The sequence below is a fragment of the Amphiprion ocellaris genome, chromosome 16 (genome assembly GCF_022539595.1).
Source record: "Amphiprion ocellaris isolate individual 3 ecotype Okinawa chromosome 16, ASM2253959v1, whole genome shotgun sequence".
NCBI lineage: Eukaryota > Metazoa > Chordata > Actinopteri > Pomacentridae > Amphiprion > Amphiprion ocellaris.
This window is the reverse complement of record NC_072781.1, coordinates 5,993,881-6,015,635: the sequence shown is the minus strand read 5'-3', so window position 1 is coordinate 6,015,635 and position 21,755 is coordinate 5,993,881. Positions and strand designations below refer to the sequence as shown.

At 38.7% G+C, this 21,755-nt stretch overlaps 1 protein-coding gene across 1 annotated transcript in view; it reads right to left on the bottom strand.

The window, feature by feature from the left end:
* Positions 1-421: 421 nt before the first annotated feature.
* ryr2b (ryanodine receptor 2b (cardiac)) overlaps positions 422-21,755 on the bottom strand; it is a 64,653-nt gene continuing 43,319 nt past the window's right edge. Inside the window, exons 76-104 of the mRNA XM_023289765.3 lie at positions 21,182-21,278; positions 20,222-20,352; positions 19,731-19,782; positions 18,944-18,997; positions 18,656-18,755; positions 18,347-18,426; positions 17,568-17,644; positions 17,355-17,428; positions 16,969-17,049; positions 16,591-16,679; positions 16,179-16,307; positions 15,602-15,706; positions 15,305-15,386; positions 13,935-15,223; positions 13,676-13,734; positions 13,251-13,395; positions 13,015-13,101; positions 12,134-12,337; positions 11,680-11,810; positions 11,425-11,467; positions 9,685-9,821; positions 8,781-8,841; positions 8,295-8,441; positions 7,945-8,076; positions 6,829-6,985; positions 6,488-6,552; positions 4,526-4,626; positions 2,666-2,717; positions 422-1,022 (exon numbers count right to left, since the gene is read on the bottom strand). Of these exons, the coding sequence (XP_023145533.2) occupies positions 927-1,022; positions 2,666-2,717; positions 4,526-4,626; positions 6,488-6,552; positions 6,829-6,985; positions 7,945-8,076; positions 8,295-8,441; positions 8,781-8,841; positions 9,685-9,821; positions 11,425-11,467; positions 11,680-11,810; positions 12,134-12,337; positions 13,015-13,101; positions 13,251-13,395; positions 13,676-13,734; positions 13,935-15,223; positions 15,305-15,386; positions 15,602-15,706; positions 16,179-16,307; positions 16,591-16,679; positions 16,969-17,049; positions 17,355-17,428; positions 17,568-17,644; positions 18,347-18,426; positions 18,656-18,755; positions 18,944-18,997; positions 19,731-19,782; positions 20,222-20,352; positions 21,182-21,278 (4,057 nt within the window). The 3' untranslated portion in view covers positions 422-926. The remainder of the gene's footprint in view (positions 1,023-2,665; positions 2,718-4,525; positions 4,627-6,487; positions 6,553-6,828; positions 6,986-7,944; positions 8,077-8,294; positions 8,442-8,780; positions 8,842-9,684; positions 9,822-11,424; positions 11,468-11,679; positions 11,811-12,133; positions 12,338-13,014; positions 13,102-13,250; positions 13,396-13,675; positions 13,735-13,934; positions 15,224-15,304; positions 15,387-15,601; positions 15,707-16,178; positions 16,308-16,590; positions 16,680-16,968; positions 17,050-17,354; positions 17,429-17,567; positions 17,645-18,346; positions 18,427-18,655; positions 18,756-18,943; positions 18,998-19,730; positions 19,783-20,221; positions 20,353-21,181; positions 21,279-21,755) is intronic.

Here is a 21,755-nt window from a genome sequence, read left to right as displayed (position 1 = left end):
AACATGAATACATATCAGCAGCAGAATTGTCTAAGCTCAGTGTCTGACCTTTGCATAATGAGGACAATATCTGTAGGAGGTCCTCCCACGCTTGTCATCCCGCTGTTAAAGTCAGCGCGTATCAACAGTTTAACAAAACTCGCTGCACTCTTTTTAATCAGTGAGTTAAACCTGAGAATTCTCCAAAGGCTTTACTGGCCATTAGAGGCAGCTGTCAATCATGTCGTTAAGCTCGATGATCTACTGCTTTGGCGACATTTCCATCGGAGCACCGGGGCGTGATATACTGTAGCCAATAATGAGTCCAATATGAGGCATGAGGGGGGAAAAAAAGAGAATAAGAAGCAAGAAGACAGTAGGAAGAGAAGGATCCTGTAGAGATGACAGATAAGAAAAAAGAACCTCAAGAAACAGAGGAAGGTGAAAGCAGAGCAAATGCCAGGGGGAGAGTGTTTATCTGGACGTCACACAGGGGGAAAGGGATGGGAGGCTGTGATTAGAAAGACAAATCAATTAAAAAAAAAAAAAAAATGACATATCCAGCTAGCAAAATGCTGCAGAAGTGAATTTGGATTTCTGGCTTTGACTGTGTGCGATAATGAAGCATAAAATGGCAAATACTTCTGTTGTAGACTATTAAAATAAACACCAAAATGAGGAACTTCCTACCCACAGGATTCCCAAAACAAACATTAATTTAGGAACATAACATAAATAAGTGATCATCAATCTATTTTTCGAAGTAATTTAATCAATATAATTCAAAAATAATGATGTTTGAGGGTAAAAATCACTCCAAAATCTAATATCAATATAGTGGAAACACACAAACTCAAGGTAATTTAGTGAGTCCAAGGTCATCAATGAAGACAGCTTCGATGTAATGACACTATCTAGGGAGGCTTAAGACCGTCTTAGATTTCCCTTCATCCCAGTTGATCCTCATATTGCTTACGGAAACAGTCTCCCACAGGAAAGAATTCCCAGCAACGCTCCTGGTACATTTTCCACACATAGGATTCCTGGCAAAGTCAACAGAGTGATAATTTACCTTCAAGTCATTAACTACATCAAATGTATACATTCTTTGACGGAGAGCTCATCGGGTCAGCAGAATAACCGTCTAAACAGTGTCCACAGAAGGCAACACTATTTAAATTTTTAACATATTCAATTTTTGTGTCTAGCATGCCAGAGAAACATTTCACACATTCCACCTAGGAGCTCCTTTTTGATCTACACCTGCGAGGAATAAACTGCTGAAAGAATACAGTCAACTGGGTCAATATATAATTGCGAGATTTTTTGTATCATAGTTGACATTTTTGCTATTTTCAGACCTAAAATCAACATGGCCGTCTATAACCAAACACCACATGGCATTTTTACAGAAAGATTCTTCTGAATATTATATATACAACTGAGTAAAATTGAAATAGAAAGTTATCTATAAAGATATTGCAGTAAAACTGTTGACATGCCATAAATCCACACTAGACTCACACACTACTTTATATTAAATAACTCAGAAAGCCTTGGGGTCTGGCCAGTCTTTTCTTCAGGAGGAAATGACATCATGTGCAGCAGGTCATGTGATCTGGAATTAACACATTTCCTTGAGAGGTGTTTTTGTAATGGCTAACTTAGTTGAAGTGATTTCACAGATATAATTTGTTATTTTCCATATACAATTTGATGTATTGCCAAGAAATAAACATCTCAACTTAATGAAAATATCACAATCAAAACATTTTTTGAATGAGCTCATTTTATTATTGTTTAGCTAATTAGAAGGTGGTTGTTATTAAATTCGGACAGTTATTTAGTTGACATTTTAGTGATATCCAGTCATTTTTTATTAATAAGTGAGTGTTTCAATAAATAATTATGGAATTTGTAAAGACATGATCACAATGAACATAAAAAACATTAGTTTTTTTTTTTACTTTTAATGAAAATGTATGCAAGATATATCCTATGGACTTCAAAAGTCCCTCATTTATATACTGACCCAACTAAAGACAAGTCCCAGGATCGTAGTCGATTTGGAAATTCTGTCTAATTGGACAAAATGTTTTAGCCTTTTAAAAAAATGTATTGTTTTTCATCAATTCAGCAGCATTCCATTCGAAATACTGTTATTTTTGCATTGGACTGTGAGGATTTAGAATTATCATCTATTCGGGTTCACATCCCTTTAATAGATATAAAAACACAAGAGAAAACGCTGCTCTTGAAGTAGGTCTCTGTAACAGGTCACGTACAATATGTGACAGCAACAAGACCAATGAACTAAAATGCTTGCCCAATTCAATTCCTTTTTAAATATATAGTCTTCATTCTACAATGTTTCTTGAGAGCAACTGTAATCATAAGAGGTATGGCTGGGATGCATATTGTCATAAAATATGCGTTCCAGGAAAGGTGATAAGGCTTTTGAGAGGCCATGTGAATGCTGATTCTGTCTTATTCAGAAAGGTTACGCTACAGCTTTGTTATTATCATGCCAAATGCTAGAAATCACTGAGACGCGGAGGAGGCGTTGTGAAAGGATGGACAGCAATGTGATCTTGTCATCGACAGCAGAATCGTTCAGGAGCTTTAAAAGCACACGCCTAGTTTTATTTGGACGATGCGATAAAACACAAGAAAAAAACTATTATACCTGCCCCGTGTGTTCAGTTTCATCCTTGTTAATAAGGTACATGAGAAAAAATCTGCAAGGACACAGAAGAGGCAATCATGTAGCAAATTGTAAAATCTCTCAAACATACTTGTATCTGATACGGAGAGAAACACATGCGGAGAAAATCTTAGCATTTAATTAAGTCTGTGCACAAGTACGTTGAATGTGACAGTAACAGATGCAGTTATTCCCAGCAAAAATACAAACACCGTGTACGTAATCGCTGTATTTGGACAAAAAAAATATTCAGTTTACTGCTTGTGGATATTTGATGATTGACCAGAAGCAAGAGATGCTGACATGTACTGATCATTCAGTTTATTAAATTACCAACAGTGACGTTTCAGTCTGTAGACCTTTAACAGGTGAGCCAAAAATGTCACATGAAGCAGCAGCATACATAGTCATGAGCAGGCCAGAGTCCATCAGTCAGAGGATGCAAACATATCCTGAGGGATCCATACTAATTTGACTCAATAAGGTCTTGCTAGTGGCAATTATTGACGTAGCAACAGCGTGCAATACAACAAGACCTTCAGGAGAAGCACCTTTATGAACAGGTATTCATCGACTCATTGGTATATGGTAACGAGAAAATGATAATCACTTTTTTGCCATTACATTTTTAATGATTGACTGGGGTAATTTTTTCTGCCTTTAATGCCACACACAAGCATTTCCTCAGTCAGGTTTTTCTCAATATAGTCTATATAGTAGTTTGTTTTAGATCATACTTTTCTCAATATAGAGTACAAAAGGCAGAGTTCAGCAGTTGCATCCACTGGGTTCTACTTGTTAATTTCTATGTTACGTCATTCCATCTATTAGAAAAATTTCTGCTCGGTGACCTCTGATTTGCATCCATATTAAAAAGCAAATGTGTTCCCATGATCATATTGGGAACTGTTTTCAAAGGATCAAAATAGATTCTCTTGTTTTGTGCTCCAGTGGGAAGAAAATTGGCTTCCAAGACCAATGTCACAAGCTGGACTCTGTGCAGAAAGTTAAAGTGTGAGTACATGTATATTAATAGTAGCTGCTTATCTCTTTCAATAAGTATGGGAATTTATTCAGTAAAATAAGAGGTAATAGTCCACCACATTTTTCATATTAAAAAGTATTTTACATGTTTGTTTTGTATTATTGTGACATATGGTTCACAAAACATCAGTGGCTGCCTTCTGGTCAAAGACTTTTCATAATAGCTTCAACTGTTTTCTTGTATTTAACTCACCAATAATTAGAGATTATTTATTCTACTTGTTCAATATTTCACAGTGGAAGGCTCCTAATGATTTGAGATTGAATAACACTGTTTGTATGGTGTTGAGGCTTGTCGGTGTTTTAAGACAAAACATATGCAGGATTTTTTGCTTCCTCTCAGCCTACAGTCTGGTCCCATGCACACGTCATTATTCTATGAGGTGTTCAGAATTTTTGCTGGATTGTTATTAGAAATCTCCCAGTAAAATGATGTTAGTTGATGCACATTAGTGAAAAACTGTGCACCATTAGGCAAGGAGGTTATTAGACCATAATACAAAATAACAACAACAACAAAACATATTGCAGAAATTATGGCAGCAAAGTTTTATAGGAATATCATTCTGCAGCCAAGTCAATGAATAATTGACTGATAGAGGTGTGACTGTGGTTTTTAATGTTTGCTTTTCGTTAGGTTCAGTGATGGTAAATCATGCACAACATTTACACAAGTTCCACATGACAAACAACCAGTGTTTAAGCCACATTTGCAGAAGTTAGTTTTAGTATTTGTAAAATTATTCGCCTAAGTTGATGACAAACCCACATAAAAGTACTGAGGATGATTCAACTCACAAATAGTTGGCCAAGTTGTGCTCCTGCAGAGTGTGAGTCTCAAAGCCATGAGGGACTGTATCAAAGTATTCATTTCCTATCCCACATATAAAACATTTGGTCTGCAGGAGGAGAGATGTAAGACATGTAATGATTGGTGAAAGAGGCTTGTACGAACATGACACACTCCACAGCAAATTAGAAACATAAAATACTAAAATCCAAACCTTAAGGCATCTTGTTTTAGTGCTCTGTGACTCAAACATGGTATTTAGTCTGCTGGCACAACAATATGACACCTCATATTTTCCCACTTAGGCACTCAAAGGACGCCCACAAAAGAAAAAGACAAAATGACAACAACCTCATACTCCCTTCATAGGACGCAGAGGGGCACTTCACTGAGGCTTTGCAACATTTTCAGGATTCTAAGTAGTCTAATTACTTTTTTCCATTTTTTTGCACTGGAACTGTGACTGCGATGCTACAATGTGTGTTTTGAGGTTCATGCAATATGTATTTCAGGGATAAAAATATGAGAGGCAACTGAACCTGATATATCGTGTAGCTGAGCGTAATGCATCTGAAGTTTAACATCTGGAAAAGCAGGTGTGAAATGTGCGGCACTGTTGCATTTTTCGGGGGACACAGTGTAAAAGACATTTTATAAAGACTACATGAAATCACATACTAATGTCTGATGTCAGAAAAACAATGAAAAAATTTGTCTAATATATGAACATAACAGCACTATTCATAATCCTTACACACCCCCTGCTTGCTTCTATTCTCTTCAGCTTTCAGCAATCTGTAAAAACATATTGCTTTTGCTTGAATTCCTTCTGAATCTGTTTTGCAGTCGACTGAACCGCAGCTCTCTACTACTATTCATTTGTTATTGTTTTCTCTGTGGATGTAGAAGAGCAGATGCTGACTATTGTGCATTTGCCAAATGTCAGTGACCATAACAACTATGCATTGAGTGAAATCATATGAGCAGCCTTCATTTTCAGAGGGTAGTTCACCATTGTTTGGAAGGCCATCTGTGCTGCCTTGTTTGGTAATCAAAGGTCTAACCTTCGATTAGTTGCCTGCTTCTCCTGCTCCTTTGGGCTTATTCGTCTGTTTTCTGCCTGCTGCTAAGTTTCAGTCTGCCTCTCTCCTTTAATATTACTTGTCTGATTCAGGAGAGTTTATTCACTGCAGCTGAAGCCATGGCTGACTGGTCCACAGGCTCCACGAGAACAAACTTCACATGTAACTGTGAGAAATACAATTTATGGAATAATATCTGTGAGAAATACAATTTATGGAATAATATTTAAGAGGAAAATATTGTTAATTGTTATTGCATCTATCCTTTACTTATTAAGTTGCAAATAAATATATATTCTTTAACTTAAAACAACCGTCAGTGCATTTCTATGCAAACACAAATAAAGGAAGATGCACAGACTGAAATTTCAGAGCAAAAAATGACTGAAACGGTCGCCAGAGAAGGTTTTCTTTAAAATGCACATTCTATGCATGCCAATTACACTGGATAGATTGATTTTGAATACCAGGGATTTGTTTTTCCCAGAATAAACTTTCTGTAATGACTTGCTGCTAATCATCAGTGAAAAGGCGATAATGCTCTCCTCTCATTAATGATAGCATTGTTTGCTGTGACATGAGCTCCCACAACCAGTGACTTAATCTACATCTGCTCTTCACGTGCACTTAAGTTACAGCTAGTCGTACATACAAATTGATGACAAGTGAAACTGCTGCTGAATCAGCATGGCTGCAGTGTCTTTTTTAGGATGACACTTAGGAGGATCGGATACTTTCAGGATATTTATACTTATTGTACAAACTTGATATGTAATTTATTCAAATTGCTGGAATAGTATAAACAGCTACTGTGCTTGTCTGTTTAAACATGGAGACGGTGTTTGTTTGTGTGTGTGTTCGTGTGTGTCGGAAAGAGTCAGATCTCACCTCCATATCCTCTTTCACCTGTTCCTGCTGGTCTCGCAGCTCTCCAAAGGCATCAATTATCAAGCCTGAAAAAAGACAGAATTGTGTGTCTTGTGCTCATCTGTGCTTGCGTGTGAATGACAGGTGTCAGTGAAACTTAAGGACTCAGTGGAATAAACATACACTTGGCCCGTTTTCCAAACCCGCATGAAAAATTCATCAAACGAATTCCGGTTGAAGGCTGCGAATAAATTCTACTTGTGTGTGTCCTGGGAAAGACGTGCAGTATACATGTTAAGGCATGCAAGCATTTTTTCAAGCTTAACTGTACTTGCAAAACAAATTCAGTGTCTGTGATTTACCCTGAATAATGGCCAGAAGGATGACAATGACAAAGAAGAAAAACGTGATGTCAAAGACGATTCGTTCCACCTCAAACTCATCTCCAGCAGGATCCTCGATCTCGTCCCCAATGCCGCCACCCGCACGCACTCCCACATACATGTGGAACATGTAACACTGAAAGAAAACACATTTTATTTCCACATTTTTTATGTATTTTCATTGCTGTCTCCATGGGGGCTGCTTTTTGGGAGCATTTTAAAGTTTGAGAGAGGCAGCACTTTTATACAGAATATAACAAGGTTTTTTTTAATCAATATTCTTCACTTCAGACAGTGTTTTCCCACAAGGAGCTGCATGTAAGAGCATGAGGCAAGAAGAATTAACAATCAGGTTGTCTAGCCAGGACTGTACTGTGCTTTTACGTGTCAAAGATGATATTTTCCACAAGGAACATGAACAGAAGCAAAGTCAAAATTGACAGTTAAACTTTTAAGAAACATTTGAATTTGAAAATGTTCTCTACTTCTACTTCAGTTCAAAACAGTAGACAATGAGCCGTCTTCTGGTTATCTATGGATTCTGATTTTTGTCAGGTTGCAGTGCAGTTGTCTACAAAATACTGTGGTACTGTAGTTATGAGAAAGGGACTGTAAATTAGTGCTGCTAAAAGTCGATCATAAACAACAACATAGTGAGTGAGACTGAGGATTTAATGCAATATTCCCTGCCTCATGTAATAGCAGGGTTTTATTCAAATGCTATCGCTGTCCATCCGCCTGTGTATGTGAGTGACAGTGGAGCCGGCATTAGAATAGAGCAGACGGTGGGGTGCTAATGTTGCAAACGGCCAAACAAAGAGCTATGCTGAGGCTTCAGGGGCTGTTTTTCTATCCATATGTCCATCATTTTGTGAAAAAGTAGTGGAAGGGCTGAGACAAGAAGCTGCTCTCAAGTCAGCAGCGAGGATCACTGTGAGAATGCTTCTCTACCTCTTTCAGTCTGGAGGAAGAAAACAACATGTGTGGCTGTCTTTGTGTTAGAAAGATAAAGAGATAGAGTGTGTAGATAAAGGTAGATGTATACGGTGAAACAAAGTGTGCAAGTCTGTGTGTCAATATGCACATGTAACTCACAGTAAGCATGTCATTGCACTTCATGTCTTGGGAGTCGTCATCGCTCTTGTTGTAAAATTTTCTGAAGAAGTTGAAGGCTACAACGGTGTAGAGATAAACCACAACCGCCAGCAAGCCCACGGTCAGGACCAACTGACACAGACACACAAATACACAAAAAATCACAACAAGGAAAGAGAGGCAGATGGGCTTTAATGCGCTTCTTCATCTTGGAAAAGCCCCAATATAACCCTACGCTGTGAGAGCAAACATCACATGCATTCTAACTGCACGTATGAACACACATAGAGACAGATGGACAGAGATTTAAAGACGGGCTGACAGTCACATACAATAACAGGCACACACACCTGCTTCCCATTGTGTGTGACAGAGGAAAGGATGGTACGAAGTGTCTTAAAGCCCATGGCGATGTCCAAAAGGTGGGCAGCAAAAAAGAAGTTGTTATAATGGCCCAGAACAGACATGATCATGTACCAGGCCAAGTACAGGAAGGACTGTGAGCGCACACAAGGACAAACACGGACAGGCAATATAGATTACCAGGACAGATAGAGACAAATGTGTATTTTAGATAAGGTAGAATCACAGGATATTACCACCATCACTTCTGCAGCATGTGCATTTGTATCAAACAGAATCTCAGCACAGTAGGACAATAGATTAAACAAATCAGGAATAAGTCATAAAATATCAGAAATGTTTTACACCCACTGCTCAGTCATAAATTATATTATCGGTTAACATTAATTGCAGGATGTGTCACCTTTATCTTTGCTTCGTAGGAACAAGCAGGCATAAACAAGCCATAAAATATTAGACGCGACGAAACTTACATTGTCAGTGAACACAACTCCCAGTTTCCAGATTTGGTACTTCACGTCAATGGAGTTAAATCTGAAATAAATAGCATTATCACAACGATACATAACAACAAGAACCCAAAAAATCAGGTCAGCATGTCCATTGCTAAAATCAGACCCTTGAGCTATGCTGCCTTTTGTGAAAGGGTCTGTCTGACAAGTGGCCTCTTCTCAGAACGTCCTGTTCTTCCTCAAGTACAAACTAATGTCATACAACCTACTTTTTTTCTGGTCATCCATTAGGCAGGACACACATACGCACATCCTCACAAACACATACATAATATTAGCGAAATAATCAAAAAAGGCATACACTATTAATAAGAACTTATCTGACATCTTATTTCAAGGTGTTACGAGCAAGGCCCACACAAGAGCTGAACATAAGAGTAAAGAAGCCAGTGGTGTTAGTGGATATCAGCAGTCCCATTCATCTCTACAGCAAAATACATTAGAGAATAGGCTGTATTGATTTCCACATTTGACTCATAGTTTTTTTGTTGGTACCAGGTGGTGTGTATCCTCCAGAGAAGTGCGACACATTGCTGCCATCACTGCAAGTTACTTTGGGTATCGCTGTTTAGATAACTGTGTACTATAATGCCTTCCACAGGTTAGAATTATTTGCCATGAATATGCTATAGAGAAATAAAAACACAATTTCCGATTTTTTGAAGTTCCTGTCTTTTAACGCACATATAAAAAGGGGGGAAATATATTAAAATGCTATCTTTTTTTAATAATCTAGACTTAATTTAGTTTGAAACTGCACAGAATGTAAAATAAATGACATGCGAGATATCTGCAGTTTCCCATGGATCGTTATAAGGACAGAGATTCGCAGAGGCTGGCACTTTTTAATGCTTTCTCTACTCACAGAGCACTCCAGGCAGTCTCTCTCTTGAACCTCCTCTTTTCTTTTCTCTCAGAGCTGAAGTCTAAAGCAGCTTGGTCCAGACCCAGGAGCTCATTGATCTTCTCGCAGCCATAAAAGTCTCCATACTTATCCATCACCTGACAAGGCAAAAGGACGGGTAAACATAGTGACTAAAACAACTGTCTCTTCAGCGCATGTTCATCTGAATAGAGGATGGCATGAAGATAAAAATGCGTATGTGATTGGCTGAATTCTTCAGAACAGTCTGTGCTATAATGAGATGACACTTTAGGTGACAGTGCTGCTTTTAAGAACTACTAAATAAAAAAACAGAGAGAGATTTTATGATACCTGGATTGTAGATACACGACTTAAATGGCTGTGCTCCTCCTCTATAGTGCAAAGGGGGTTGCGTGAATGACTGATGGCAATGCTGATTTTACAGTATATAAATAATTAGTATTGATCTAGGTTTATATTTTACTCCTTACCTATCTACTACAATCTGTGCACACAATGTATCTTAGCTAGAGAATATTTACTTAACTTAATCATATGATAGATGCAGAGTTACTCCTTATTGTGCTGTCAGTTCCATGAAACTTTATGTCTCTTACTTTAAAATAAAACAAGAGCCAATCACATCTAGCTTTATTACAGGGCCCATTTTAGTATAAGAAACACAAGCACTTTAAAGTATGGTAAGCAATATTGCAAACCTCCAAACTTAAATGTGGATTACCAGAAGGACTTGAGTATCGATTTTATTGCAGGCTCTTAAAATGATGCAATGCGGGGTATGAAATGCAATGTGGGAAGGCTAACTATACTTCATACAGACCAATTGCAACCCAGTGGCAAAAAGCCAGAGGGAAAGTGAAAGTGCTTCAAGATGCCAATCTGATAAAATTCAAAGTCAAAAACATCTCTTTCATAAAACGTGTTAAATTGTTACTTTCATGTGGGAGTTCTTGATTGCTATTTCTTCATAGTGCATGAGCCCCATTCAGACCATCCGCCTTTTGGCCAGATTTGTATTGCTAAGAGAACGAAAACTTGCTGAATAATAAAATCAAACCTAAAACAAGATGCCAATAAAAGTGGAAAAGAGATTTTTTTTTTTTTTTTTTTTTTTTTTAAAAACAAGATTATTTGAAATAATCTGAATATATTTTAAAAGTAGTGGCTGATTATCTTCCCAGACATTTTTTTCTGATGAGGGCAGTAGAGGAGGGCTCCTCCTTTTGCAAACATTTTGAAAAGTTGGAAATTTCAGTAACTGGTTCTTCTTCTTCTGATAAGTGAACGAGCAGAACAAGCCATTTTCATTTGCTTTAACCCACCTACAGTGTTCCTTTCAAGCAGTGCATTACTGGAGAGTTGAAAATTCTCAAAGTCATCTAAAATGTTCATAAACAGCGAAAAAAAGAAAAGAAAGACCAATGGAGGTTTGCTTAAAACAAATAACGTTAGCTCTCTTTGTAACACAAGAGGCAATGTGAATGAGGAGGCTAAAAGTGTTGCACTGTCTCTAGAGACAACAAAACCATTTTCTTGACAGGGGAATAATTACACCTGCCATTAAACGGTTCATTAAATTTCATTTGGTTCCTTGATGCACTGTCACTGCGTGAAATACGCACACAATTACATACATGCATAAGCACATTCAGAATAGAATACTGTATAATTTATAATTTTCTATACAGAATCTAAGCTGCAGTCCTCTGAAGACCTTACCTTCCTCTTCACAAATTTATCCCAGTAATTGCTTGGAAATGACCTAAAAAGATAAAGAAAAAGTATTGCACATATTTATAAAGAAAAATTTTTGATTGGAAAATGAACCAACACTAAGTGAAACATTTCTGTAAAACCTGTCATATGACGAGGCCATCAGCAGATTTCCCAAAATTAAGGTATAAACCAGGTTTTATTTATTATTAATATGGCATCAGATGTTAATATGACAACATGATGAGGCTATGAACATACGGTGTGTTAATGACCAGTCGGTCCCATTGCCCTTTGATGTCTTCCTCGGGGGGCTGCACAGTCACGTACAGCCCATCAAACTCCAACCTTCGTGCCACCTCCTTTTCACGTTTGAAGATCACCAGTGGTACCTTTCAATCAAAAGCTCCAGAGTAATCACTTGTCTCTTTGAACAAACACATCACATAAACTGGCAAAACTTAAAATCTCAGAACAGGAAAAGCGTGCTTTTGATACGAAAATGGGGAAACTTTCAATCCCCCCCCACAAGTTTTAAAATGTACTCCATGTCTGTACGATGGAAAGAAACTGATTTAACCCTCTGATGCATAACCTGGGTCAAAAGTGACCCAAATCCAATGGAAAATGGGTATCTCCTCATGTGGTCTACGCATCAAAAGGTTAATAAAGTGAAAGGAATTCATTTCAAAAGTGCATTCTGGAACCGGTTTACCTTCAGGCAATAGTAACCAATAATACAACAGAAGGAGATGATTGTGTGTACAACAGCCAGGAAATGGAGACAGGGCTCCATGTATCCACTGCTCTCTTCCAGCACAAAATAAACTCTGTCATCTTCAGAAGCTGAGTTCAGTTCTTCACTATACACAGATGTGATCACTTCTTCCTCTTCTTTCAATACAGGGAAAGATGCCACCTGGGAGACAGCAAAATAAAGTAACTTCACTGAACGCAGAGGACATGTCTATGGCAAAATTTTAGAAACTTTCTTTTGCAATACAATTCAACAATGTCAAACTTCAGTCAATAGAGACCATGGGTTTGATCATATATAGGAGCTCTTTTAATTTAATTAAACCCTTTGTTTGTGAATCATTAAAAAGCATCTAACACATCTATCATTTGCAGTTGTGGAAGAACTACTTTGAAGCTCTACAAAGTAAAAGTAGCACTACTACGTTCTTAAAATATTAACACTACAAATACATGTCTTCTATTTGTAATTTTCTTAACTGAAAGTACACAATTATTAGTAGAAAATGTGGCTTGAATATCAAAAGTAGAAGAACCTGCAGAAAAATGGCCCCTGCATTTGATTATTAAACTAAAGCATTCGTGTGCAGCTAAAATTTATTGTTTCAGTTGTTGCAGGCTCAGTGACTGGTGTAGCATAGTTTATAAAAGTGTTTTCTGCGATGATCGCGTTTTGTACATACCATTTCTAGTAAATACAATTTCGAGAAATACTTACAGTTGTCAGATACATGCAGTAAAGAAATGTCATATCTCTGAAATGTAGTGTTGTGTAAGTATAAAGCAACAGAAAAAGGAAACATACAAGTACAGATACTTCTCTCACAAGCACACTCTCACCTTGTAGAAGAGCAGGATGAAGTTGATTCCAAAGGCGACAAAAAGAGCCAGCAAGCGCATGTTATAAAAATTCCTCGCAAAGCAGTTCTGGGAAAAAAGGGAGAAACATTCAGGTGTCTTCTGCTTGTATACTGCTGTTCATATGTATGCAAATGTAAGTGGATGAAAGCAAGCATCCTTATGTGTGAATGTGTATGGATGCATGCACAAACATGTTGAGTGTGCTTGTACATTACCAGCAGGCTCTTGTTATGAGTGCTTATCGTCTCCCAGAGGGCAGAATGTTGGTTCTGTGGTTCCTTTGACCTATAAGGACATTTCTCAGCTCTCCATCTTGCCTCTGCTTTCTTATTCCCGGTTTTCTTCTCAGATTTCTTCCCTCTGCAAATAATCCATACACAAATAGGGGGAAGGCCAAAGAGCTTTATTTTGGTATGTCTCGAATGATGACATCAGATTTTTAGCTGTTCTGATTTCCAAGCTGTTTTATATGTAATTGCCTAATTTGATTTGAATTTAACATACTTGTTTAGTGGTTTTGAACCCACCATCCACTAATTTCAGTACATTTCCTACCTCAAATAGTTTAGGATCTAATACAGTTTTATAAAGAAGTTAAAAATCCCTGTTAGATGATTTGATGGGGAAACAAGAGACTCACTCTAATTCAGACATTTTCTCATCTTCAGCTGTTTCCTCTGTGGCCGTGTGGTCTTTAAACTGGTGTCAGAAAATTTAAACAAAACAAAAAACAAAAATCAAAAACCTTAATATCAATCAGTAGATTATCGAAGCAGTAGAAGCAAAGAACAGCGCTAAGCCTGAACACAAAAACACACTAGCAAAATAAAACTTTCTAAGAAATACAACACAATGAGCAATAAAGAAAAATAAAACATGACAAATGTCTCAGTTCATACCGATGTCGGATGCTTGTCAGAAATATCAGCAGTGGCAATTGTTCTGGAGGTTGTGCTGAACAGGTCAGTGAGACTGGCAGTGAGGTCTTGTGTCATAAATCTATATTGACCTTCCTCCTTCTTCAGTTTGAGCCCAAATATGTCTGACAGTACATCCACCTCTCTGGGGGAGGTCACAGCTGCCACCTGCCCAACCTCCCTCAATTCTCTCTGGGACGAGAAACTGGCAGAGCACTTCCTCAGACGATCCACACCACTTGGCACCTCCATGACCTCATCAAGAGTTGGTTCCAGGATCCCACCAAGCAAGTCCGATATCCTCGCCCTTTTGGCTCCCTCTATGAGCCCACCGCTAACGAAGATCATGTATAGCACATACATGATGCTGCGAGTTACAACACAAATGCACTTGACCTGAGCCATACAAATCAATCTGAGGAATAAAACAACTGACATGAGCACATCCTTTAGAGTCATCTTCATGAGAGTCTTCAGGTTTTTCACAGAAAGCAGAGATGTCAGCAACAGCCACCAAAAATGCAAGAAAAACATTCCTTTATTGTCCAGACTTTCTTCTTTGCACTTTTCCTCCACTTCTTTCCCAGCACACTTCTCTCCAGTGTTAGAGCCCGATATCTGAGCAGCAAGCTGCATCTCAAAGATGGTGTCCTCACAGAAATTGACAAACATCTCCATTTTCTCTTTCTCTCCACCCTCATTGACCACATCGAAAATGAACTGCCTTTTGGACTCTTTGACCTGTGGCTTCTCCCACTGTGTGCGGCTGTATTCACTGATCTCAAAGTAGACACGTTCAAAGCGTTTCCCACTGCCAAGGATCTCAATGCGTCCTAAATAGGGCTGGAAGTATGTCAACACACACTCTGCCAGTTCCAAGAATGTTTTCAGTCTTGAATCATTGGGCATGTGCTCGGACAAATTGGTAAGAAGGACAGCGATGCTGAAGCCGATGTCTTTTGCTGGCTCATGGAAACGATCTACAAAGGCCTCGTAATCCACAATGTCACCATCATTAGTCTCCATACAGGAAAGCAGGAAGTGAGTCTCAGTCTGGGAGAAACGCTTGCAATTCTCCATGGCTTTCTGGAAGTCCTTCCTGGTTATGTTGCCTTTACGATCAGGATCATACTCTCTGAAGGCATCTGAAGACGTGAGGTCTTTAAGTTTGAGGAACATGTCAAAGAACTTAAGAATCATCTCCACATTGCCCGATGATTCCACCAACATGTCCACCATCTGCTTCCCAATAGTTCCATTGACAACATTACCTGAAAGAAGGAGAAAACTTGTGAGAACTGATAACTAACCCATTTGTTGTCATAAACAACAAAACAACAGCTGCTTTTTACCTTCTAACATGGAAAGCAAAAACACAACCATGTCCTTCTGTAAATCCATGAGCTCCTTCAGAAGTTCAATTTGCCTTGAATCCTGTATACAACAAAATGTATTTACAGCTACACTTTTAGCAAACTCTACTATTCATGTCTTCATCTTATGTTGTATGCATTAAGACGGCACATTACCAGAGGCATGTTTTATATTTACATTGCAAGCAGACAGAAATGAGGACTGCTGGGGTAGAAACCCTACGGTATCACCTCAAGTTACTTCAATCTCCGTGTCAGTGGATCAATGAGCTATACCTGAGACAGCTTCATTTGCAGGTGGGCAAAGACATGGAGGAACCCCACAACGGCATCCCAGAGACGACTGTGAGCTAGACTCTGTTGGTTCCCAGTACACGGGCCCTGGACGAACACACTGATCTTGTGAGCTGCTAGTGGAAATACTGTGGAAACGTCACTTCAGATGCCCATATATAAACACTTTAAATTCTCAGCCATTCTTAGAGTGTACTATGAGGGAGGCATCAAACCACAACAGTCATTCTCCAGCATGACGACGACCCCAAGCGTACAGCCAGAGTCCTAAACCACCTTTTTCAGTGACAAGAATTACAAGCAGTACTGCAACAAATGGTATGGCCACCTCAGAGGCCAGATGTCAACATAACTGAGTCAGTCGAGCATTGAATTGATTTCGGTTATTTAGTTTACTGCAATTTGTATGAAGAGGCAGTACTTCTGAAAGGATCATTCGTTTACTTTCGGTGCCTGAGGCTTTTGATGAGTACTGTATATATTTAGGCAGCTGCTACACTTAAGAGCTCATAGAATAATACAAGAAAGCCACTAGAACATGTAATGGAAACTGACAGACCTGTATGTACTCGGTGAGCGTGTTGAAGACCTGTTTGGCCACTTCGATGGCCTTGGAGAAGTTGTGTTGACCTTGTTCATCAATTACATCCTTCCCTGAGTAGTACCAATAGAAGTCACTGATTGACTCCTGTAGTGTGGCACAGGAAAAAAGGGTTCATTAGCGCAAAAAACTGCTTTTTTTAAGACAAAACAGAATTTCCAAGTAGATTCATTGTGATGCTTGTCTTTAGGTTTACGGTAAATGTCAACAGATGGACCTGTATTCATACTGTACCCAAGTAAAAAGTTACAGGAATCATTAAATCATTCTGGTTCTACAGACAGCTCTCAGCAATAAATAGAAACCAGGACAGCTTAGTTTACTTCTTTAGTCCAACATCACAACGGAAAACCGATCACAATATGCTCACCTGTACTCTTAGTAAATAGTCCACAGTGGATATGATGATGTTGACAGTGGTGTTGTTGCCTGTTTGTGTTCTCAAGTAATTCTGGAAATCTAACACAGAAATATACAATATAAAATGAGTGTGGTGAGCTTGTGGAAAAAGCATTGGATTGTATTTAACAATCATAATGTCTTGATTGACAATGGAAGAAAACCAATGGGTGACACCACAGCAGCAATCAGTGCTTAGAGACCATATTTGCAATTTAACCAAGAAACGTTGCTTTATTTTTTCAAATTTTTTTGCGTTGCAAAATGTGGTCTTCTGTTTTTCAAAGATGTCAGACTTTTGTGAGCTTTGTGACAGTGTGTACATTGATAAAAGAATAGGACAAATAACCTGAGTTGTGTCCTTCACAGAGCAGCTGCAGGAAACGGAATAGATCACAGGTTATGTCTTTGTCAGGCATCACCTTCTCTCCTGGGGGGAAAAAATGGGCAGAAAAAGGCAATAAATGAAAGGATAAAGAAAAAGGATTAAAGTAACACTACAGTGATGGTTTAACAGAATGAATGACAGAATATAGGAAGAGGTAAGATATACAAAAATTTGGTGACAATGAAGTAAAGGGAGATATCTGTTTATTATTCAAGACAAAGAAAACAACAGGAATTTGGAGTGTGAATGTAGAGTATGTTCAAGGCCAGAGATCTCACAGCTGGCTTTTGTGATGTGACATGGATTCATAGTAATGGATTTTTTTTATTTCCATTTGAATACAGTACCTGAGCTCTCGTCCGTGGCCATGCCTAATCCCTCTGCTTTGTTCTGCCTCTCAAATGCATTCAGATCCAGAACACTGGATAGAAAAAAATGAAGCACACACACACACAAAAGGATGAGCAACGCTTTTGCACTCTTACCATTTTATCACTCAGCATACAAAGCCTGCCCAGCCTCTGTGACATCTGACAGGACTTTCTTCTACATTCACTCACCTACATGACCGCATGAGTCCAGCCATGCTCTGAAAGAAGCCAACATCTCGCTTCGCCCTCAAATAGTCCAGCATTTTCTGTCAGACAAAGGAATCAAAGACAAGGTCTGATAAATGGAACGGGCTCTCATCTAAAGCAGATGTGATTAGCTTAAAATGATCTTTTATAATCCTGCTGGCTGCAGTGTCTCTTTCTCAAGACACCATCTTTGTGAAAAGACACTGAATTGTAAATTGTTGTGATTTGAATATGCTGAAGAGGGCCCTTCATTTGAACAAAAATATAAATTTTAGGAAGTTAAGGTCCTCTAAGCAAATGATATGTCTGCAGTGAGTCACGACTTGGAAAGCTCCACTTTTAGTCACCAGTGAGCCAAAATATTATAACCACTCAGAGATGAAATGAAAAGCAGCAATGTTACAAAAGTGTAGGTGAACAGTTGACTCTCGGTGTTGGACGCAGGAGAAATGGTAAGATTTAAAGACTTTGACAAAGGCTGAATCATAATGACCAGAGGTCTGGGTCAGAGCATCACTGAAACAGCAAAGCTTATGAGGTGCTGCTGGTGTACCGACAGCAGGCAAAGAGGGACAAACCATCAACCAGTGACAGGGTGTTTTGTCAGGGAGAGTGCAGAAACAAGTCTGATCTAAATTGCAACTTGCAGGACTTAAAAGATCTGTTGCCTTAGTATCAAAAACCACAAGGCACCTTGAGGGCTTGTAGAGTTTATTCGACAACTTTTACAGTTTTAGGGAGAGGCTAATGCATTATCATACCTGTTGAACAGTGGCATTCCCTCCGTTGAGAATAGCAATACCGAGCTTCATTGTAGGGGCAATCATGGAGCCCATGATACCTGGAATTTACCAAAAACAGGATATGCAATATTGACACCTAAGATTATTGCTGAATTATGCACAGTTGAAGAAAGGGGTGAAGCACACTAAATGGCTAATTCACCAATGGTTCTTCAAGTCAGTTGAGCATTATCTGATTTACAAAGAAAAGCACCACTTCTCAACTACTGAACGTGTCCAGCATTCACTAAACATGAGCGATTTGCTTCAGTTGTTCAGCTTTCCCACCTCTGCTGGCACTGATGGTTTGCAGGACCATCTCAGAGGCTCCACGACAATGCAACCTAGCCTGCTGGTAAAGCAACTTCTGCTTCTCCATCTCCTTCTCCTGAGCCACAGAAATATCCATTCATGTATTTATTGTACAAAATTGATAGAAAAGACATAATAATAATAATAATAAAACACAATTTAAAATGTTCAATAATGTTTTTAGGGCCACAGTAGAAAAAAATAGGGAAAAAAAACATTAAACGCTATAATGAAGCATGCATTTTTTAATGTCCATTCACTCACTTCAAAGCTTTCCACCTCCTCTTCTTCACCGTCATCCTCCTCTCTGCAACAACTCTAGGAAAGCAAACATACAAAGCAAGGGCATAATATAAGAAAAGGTAAAGAATCCAGTAAATCCTCATAGGATAAATACAAAAGTTACAATTTCACGGCACCTTGCTTCTGACTAGGAGTTTTTGTTTTATTGCAAATTGATTTTTTTTCCAGCCTGCAGAAGTCAGAAAATGATTTAATACTATATCACTGCACAACTTCCTGACGGTGTATCAACACAGACAAGAAAAGCACTCGGAGAGCGCAGTACTTCGCCAAGGCTCCTCAGTCGTTGTATGATTTCAGACAGATCAGTCCCGAAAAGTCCGCAGCAGTCGATTTGTAGTAGGATCGCAATCATCAGCAGGCAGCTGATGTCGTGTTCACTTGTCATCATAGTTACAATGACGCCATGCCGCTATCTCGCAATGATACAGAAATCTTTAACAAATCCGTGGATCCAGACTACAAGCCACATCATTGCCAAAACCTAATGAGGTGATCATTTCTGAACTTCCCTGAAAAAATGGAATCCATTATTCCGTTTGTGAGTAACGTTGTGCACAGAAAGACAGATTAACAGACTAACAGACAGACAAACATATGCCGATTATCACGTATCTCTGCCACGTTCCTTGGCGGAGTAATAAAATTGCACACAACTGAGTAAAATAATGCATAATTTGCATTTCATTGCAACACATGAACAAACATTTAAATCTCACTAATGAGATAATTCTCTGCATTTTCTTACCCTGGCCATAATAGCAGCATAGGACTCATAGAGGCTGTCATTTCCATGTTTACTGTGAACAAGGAAAACAAATGAGACAGTATTACTGTATGCCAAGTTATGGACAGATGCAGCATCCTGGAAACACCTGGTCAGTTGATTACATTGTTGAATGCCGCAATACATCAAAACACTGTCAGCAGTGTTTGGATACAGAATGCAACCATTTTACATCCATGTCCGGGCAGTCGCATTGAAGATTAATAATGCAGAAGACAAAATGCATAGTATTTGCAAACATTTCTGCAGGGTGGGCTTAGATTTGAGGCCCTGGAAAGAACTGAAACAGATTTCAGGCTTTTAGAGAAAGATGGCCACAGATGCTGCACAAAAGAAAAAATACGCTCCTGACCAGTTTAGTATTGACGTTCCAGGTGATGGGTTTGACCAGTAATAAGAGCAGACTGGATTTTTTTTTACTGCATGCGATCTTTTATAACGAACACACACACCTGCTCTCCGTCAGGGCACTTCGACTGAAGAGTGTAATGAGTTGTAGGAGGGGATCGATTGGTTTGGCACCTTCTTCCATATCCTTTTCTTCCCCTTTGTCACTTCCACACAGTTCTATCACTTCCCCTTTCTGCAATCCAGAGAGAGAGAGTCAGGCGACTTGTGTGGCCATAAATAGTGTCACACACTGACCATCCACAGCTTCTGGTAGCTGACTAACGTGTACACGCTGCACGTTTGCTCTCTTGCAAACACACACTGCATGATAATGTTCATATGCACAAAGAAAAAGAACTATTTTGAATTTAAGAGATCTGCATCACAGAAACATATTCAAAATTGGAAATATTGATTTATGTTTTCAATCAAATTTAAATGTTTAATGTGTTAAGCTGACAACAGTCTACAGTCGGCATGCACTTCATCATTCTGCCAATGCTGCCTGAAGTCTGTACAGTATGTTCTACTTCTAACCAGAATATGTAGTGTGTGCATCCTGACAATCAAACAAAACGAAGTATACTCAAACACACATATTCTATTTGCTTGGGTGTATCTAGTGCTGAGATGGCTCCAATATTAGAAAAGAAAAAAAAGTTTCAAAAACTGTAAAGTAGCAGTAGCTTCTCAAATATATGATTTGGTTGACAACAATTTGAATGTAGCTCAAAATTGCAAACAGTTTCAGGCTAATTTTTGGATGTGCATTATGTATATTATTAGTAAAATCTTTCATATGCCAAGAGCAATCTATGGAACTATAGATACAAAACCACAAAAGCTGCCGAAAGGCTTTGGTTTATCTAAGTTAAATTGGTAAGATTTAAGATTGATTTCCTGGACAAGAACTCAGTGTGGCAGAATGTTGAGTTTCAAACCTGAAGACAATTCAAAATATAAGACAGTTTCACCTGTATGTATATTACAGACATATTTTCACTGCTTCCTTTTAGACTCACAGCTAAATCCTCTACAAGTATCTCCTCAAAGCTGTAGTCTTCAGCTGATATCCAGGACTTATTGTAGCCTTGGAGGAACAGGTTGACAGCTCGGTGCCTGAAGAAGACGAGGAAAGGGTGAAGAAACAAGAGATTTGCATTTTTCTTATCATCATTTAAAAAATGCAAATAGAACACTAGAAAAACACAGAGCACAGGCAAACACTAAGAAATATTAGAAGAGCTTTCATTCAATCCATTATTTCCTTCATCAAGGGCTCTTGTAAATATCCACGGTGATGGATGTTATTTCCACCAGAGAGCAAAGAGCGCTATCACTACAGCCATAATTCACAAGATACAAACACCAAAATAATATTCCTGTATCACCTGCAAAGCACACAGAGCCACAGGGTTTTCATATGCTAATGGTAGTTTCCCTTTGGACCTGACATGGCTGTATGTGGCTCTGAAGCCTAATTAGGTTTTACATTACCTCTCCATCACAGTGGTGCCTTCTACACAGGGCAGAGCTGTCATTTACACACCTTTAAAAAAGTCTGTAGTTGCATGGTGGTACTCTTACTACGGCCTG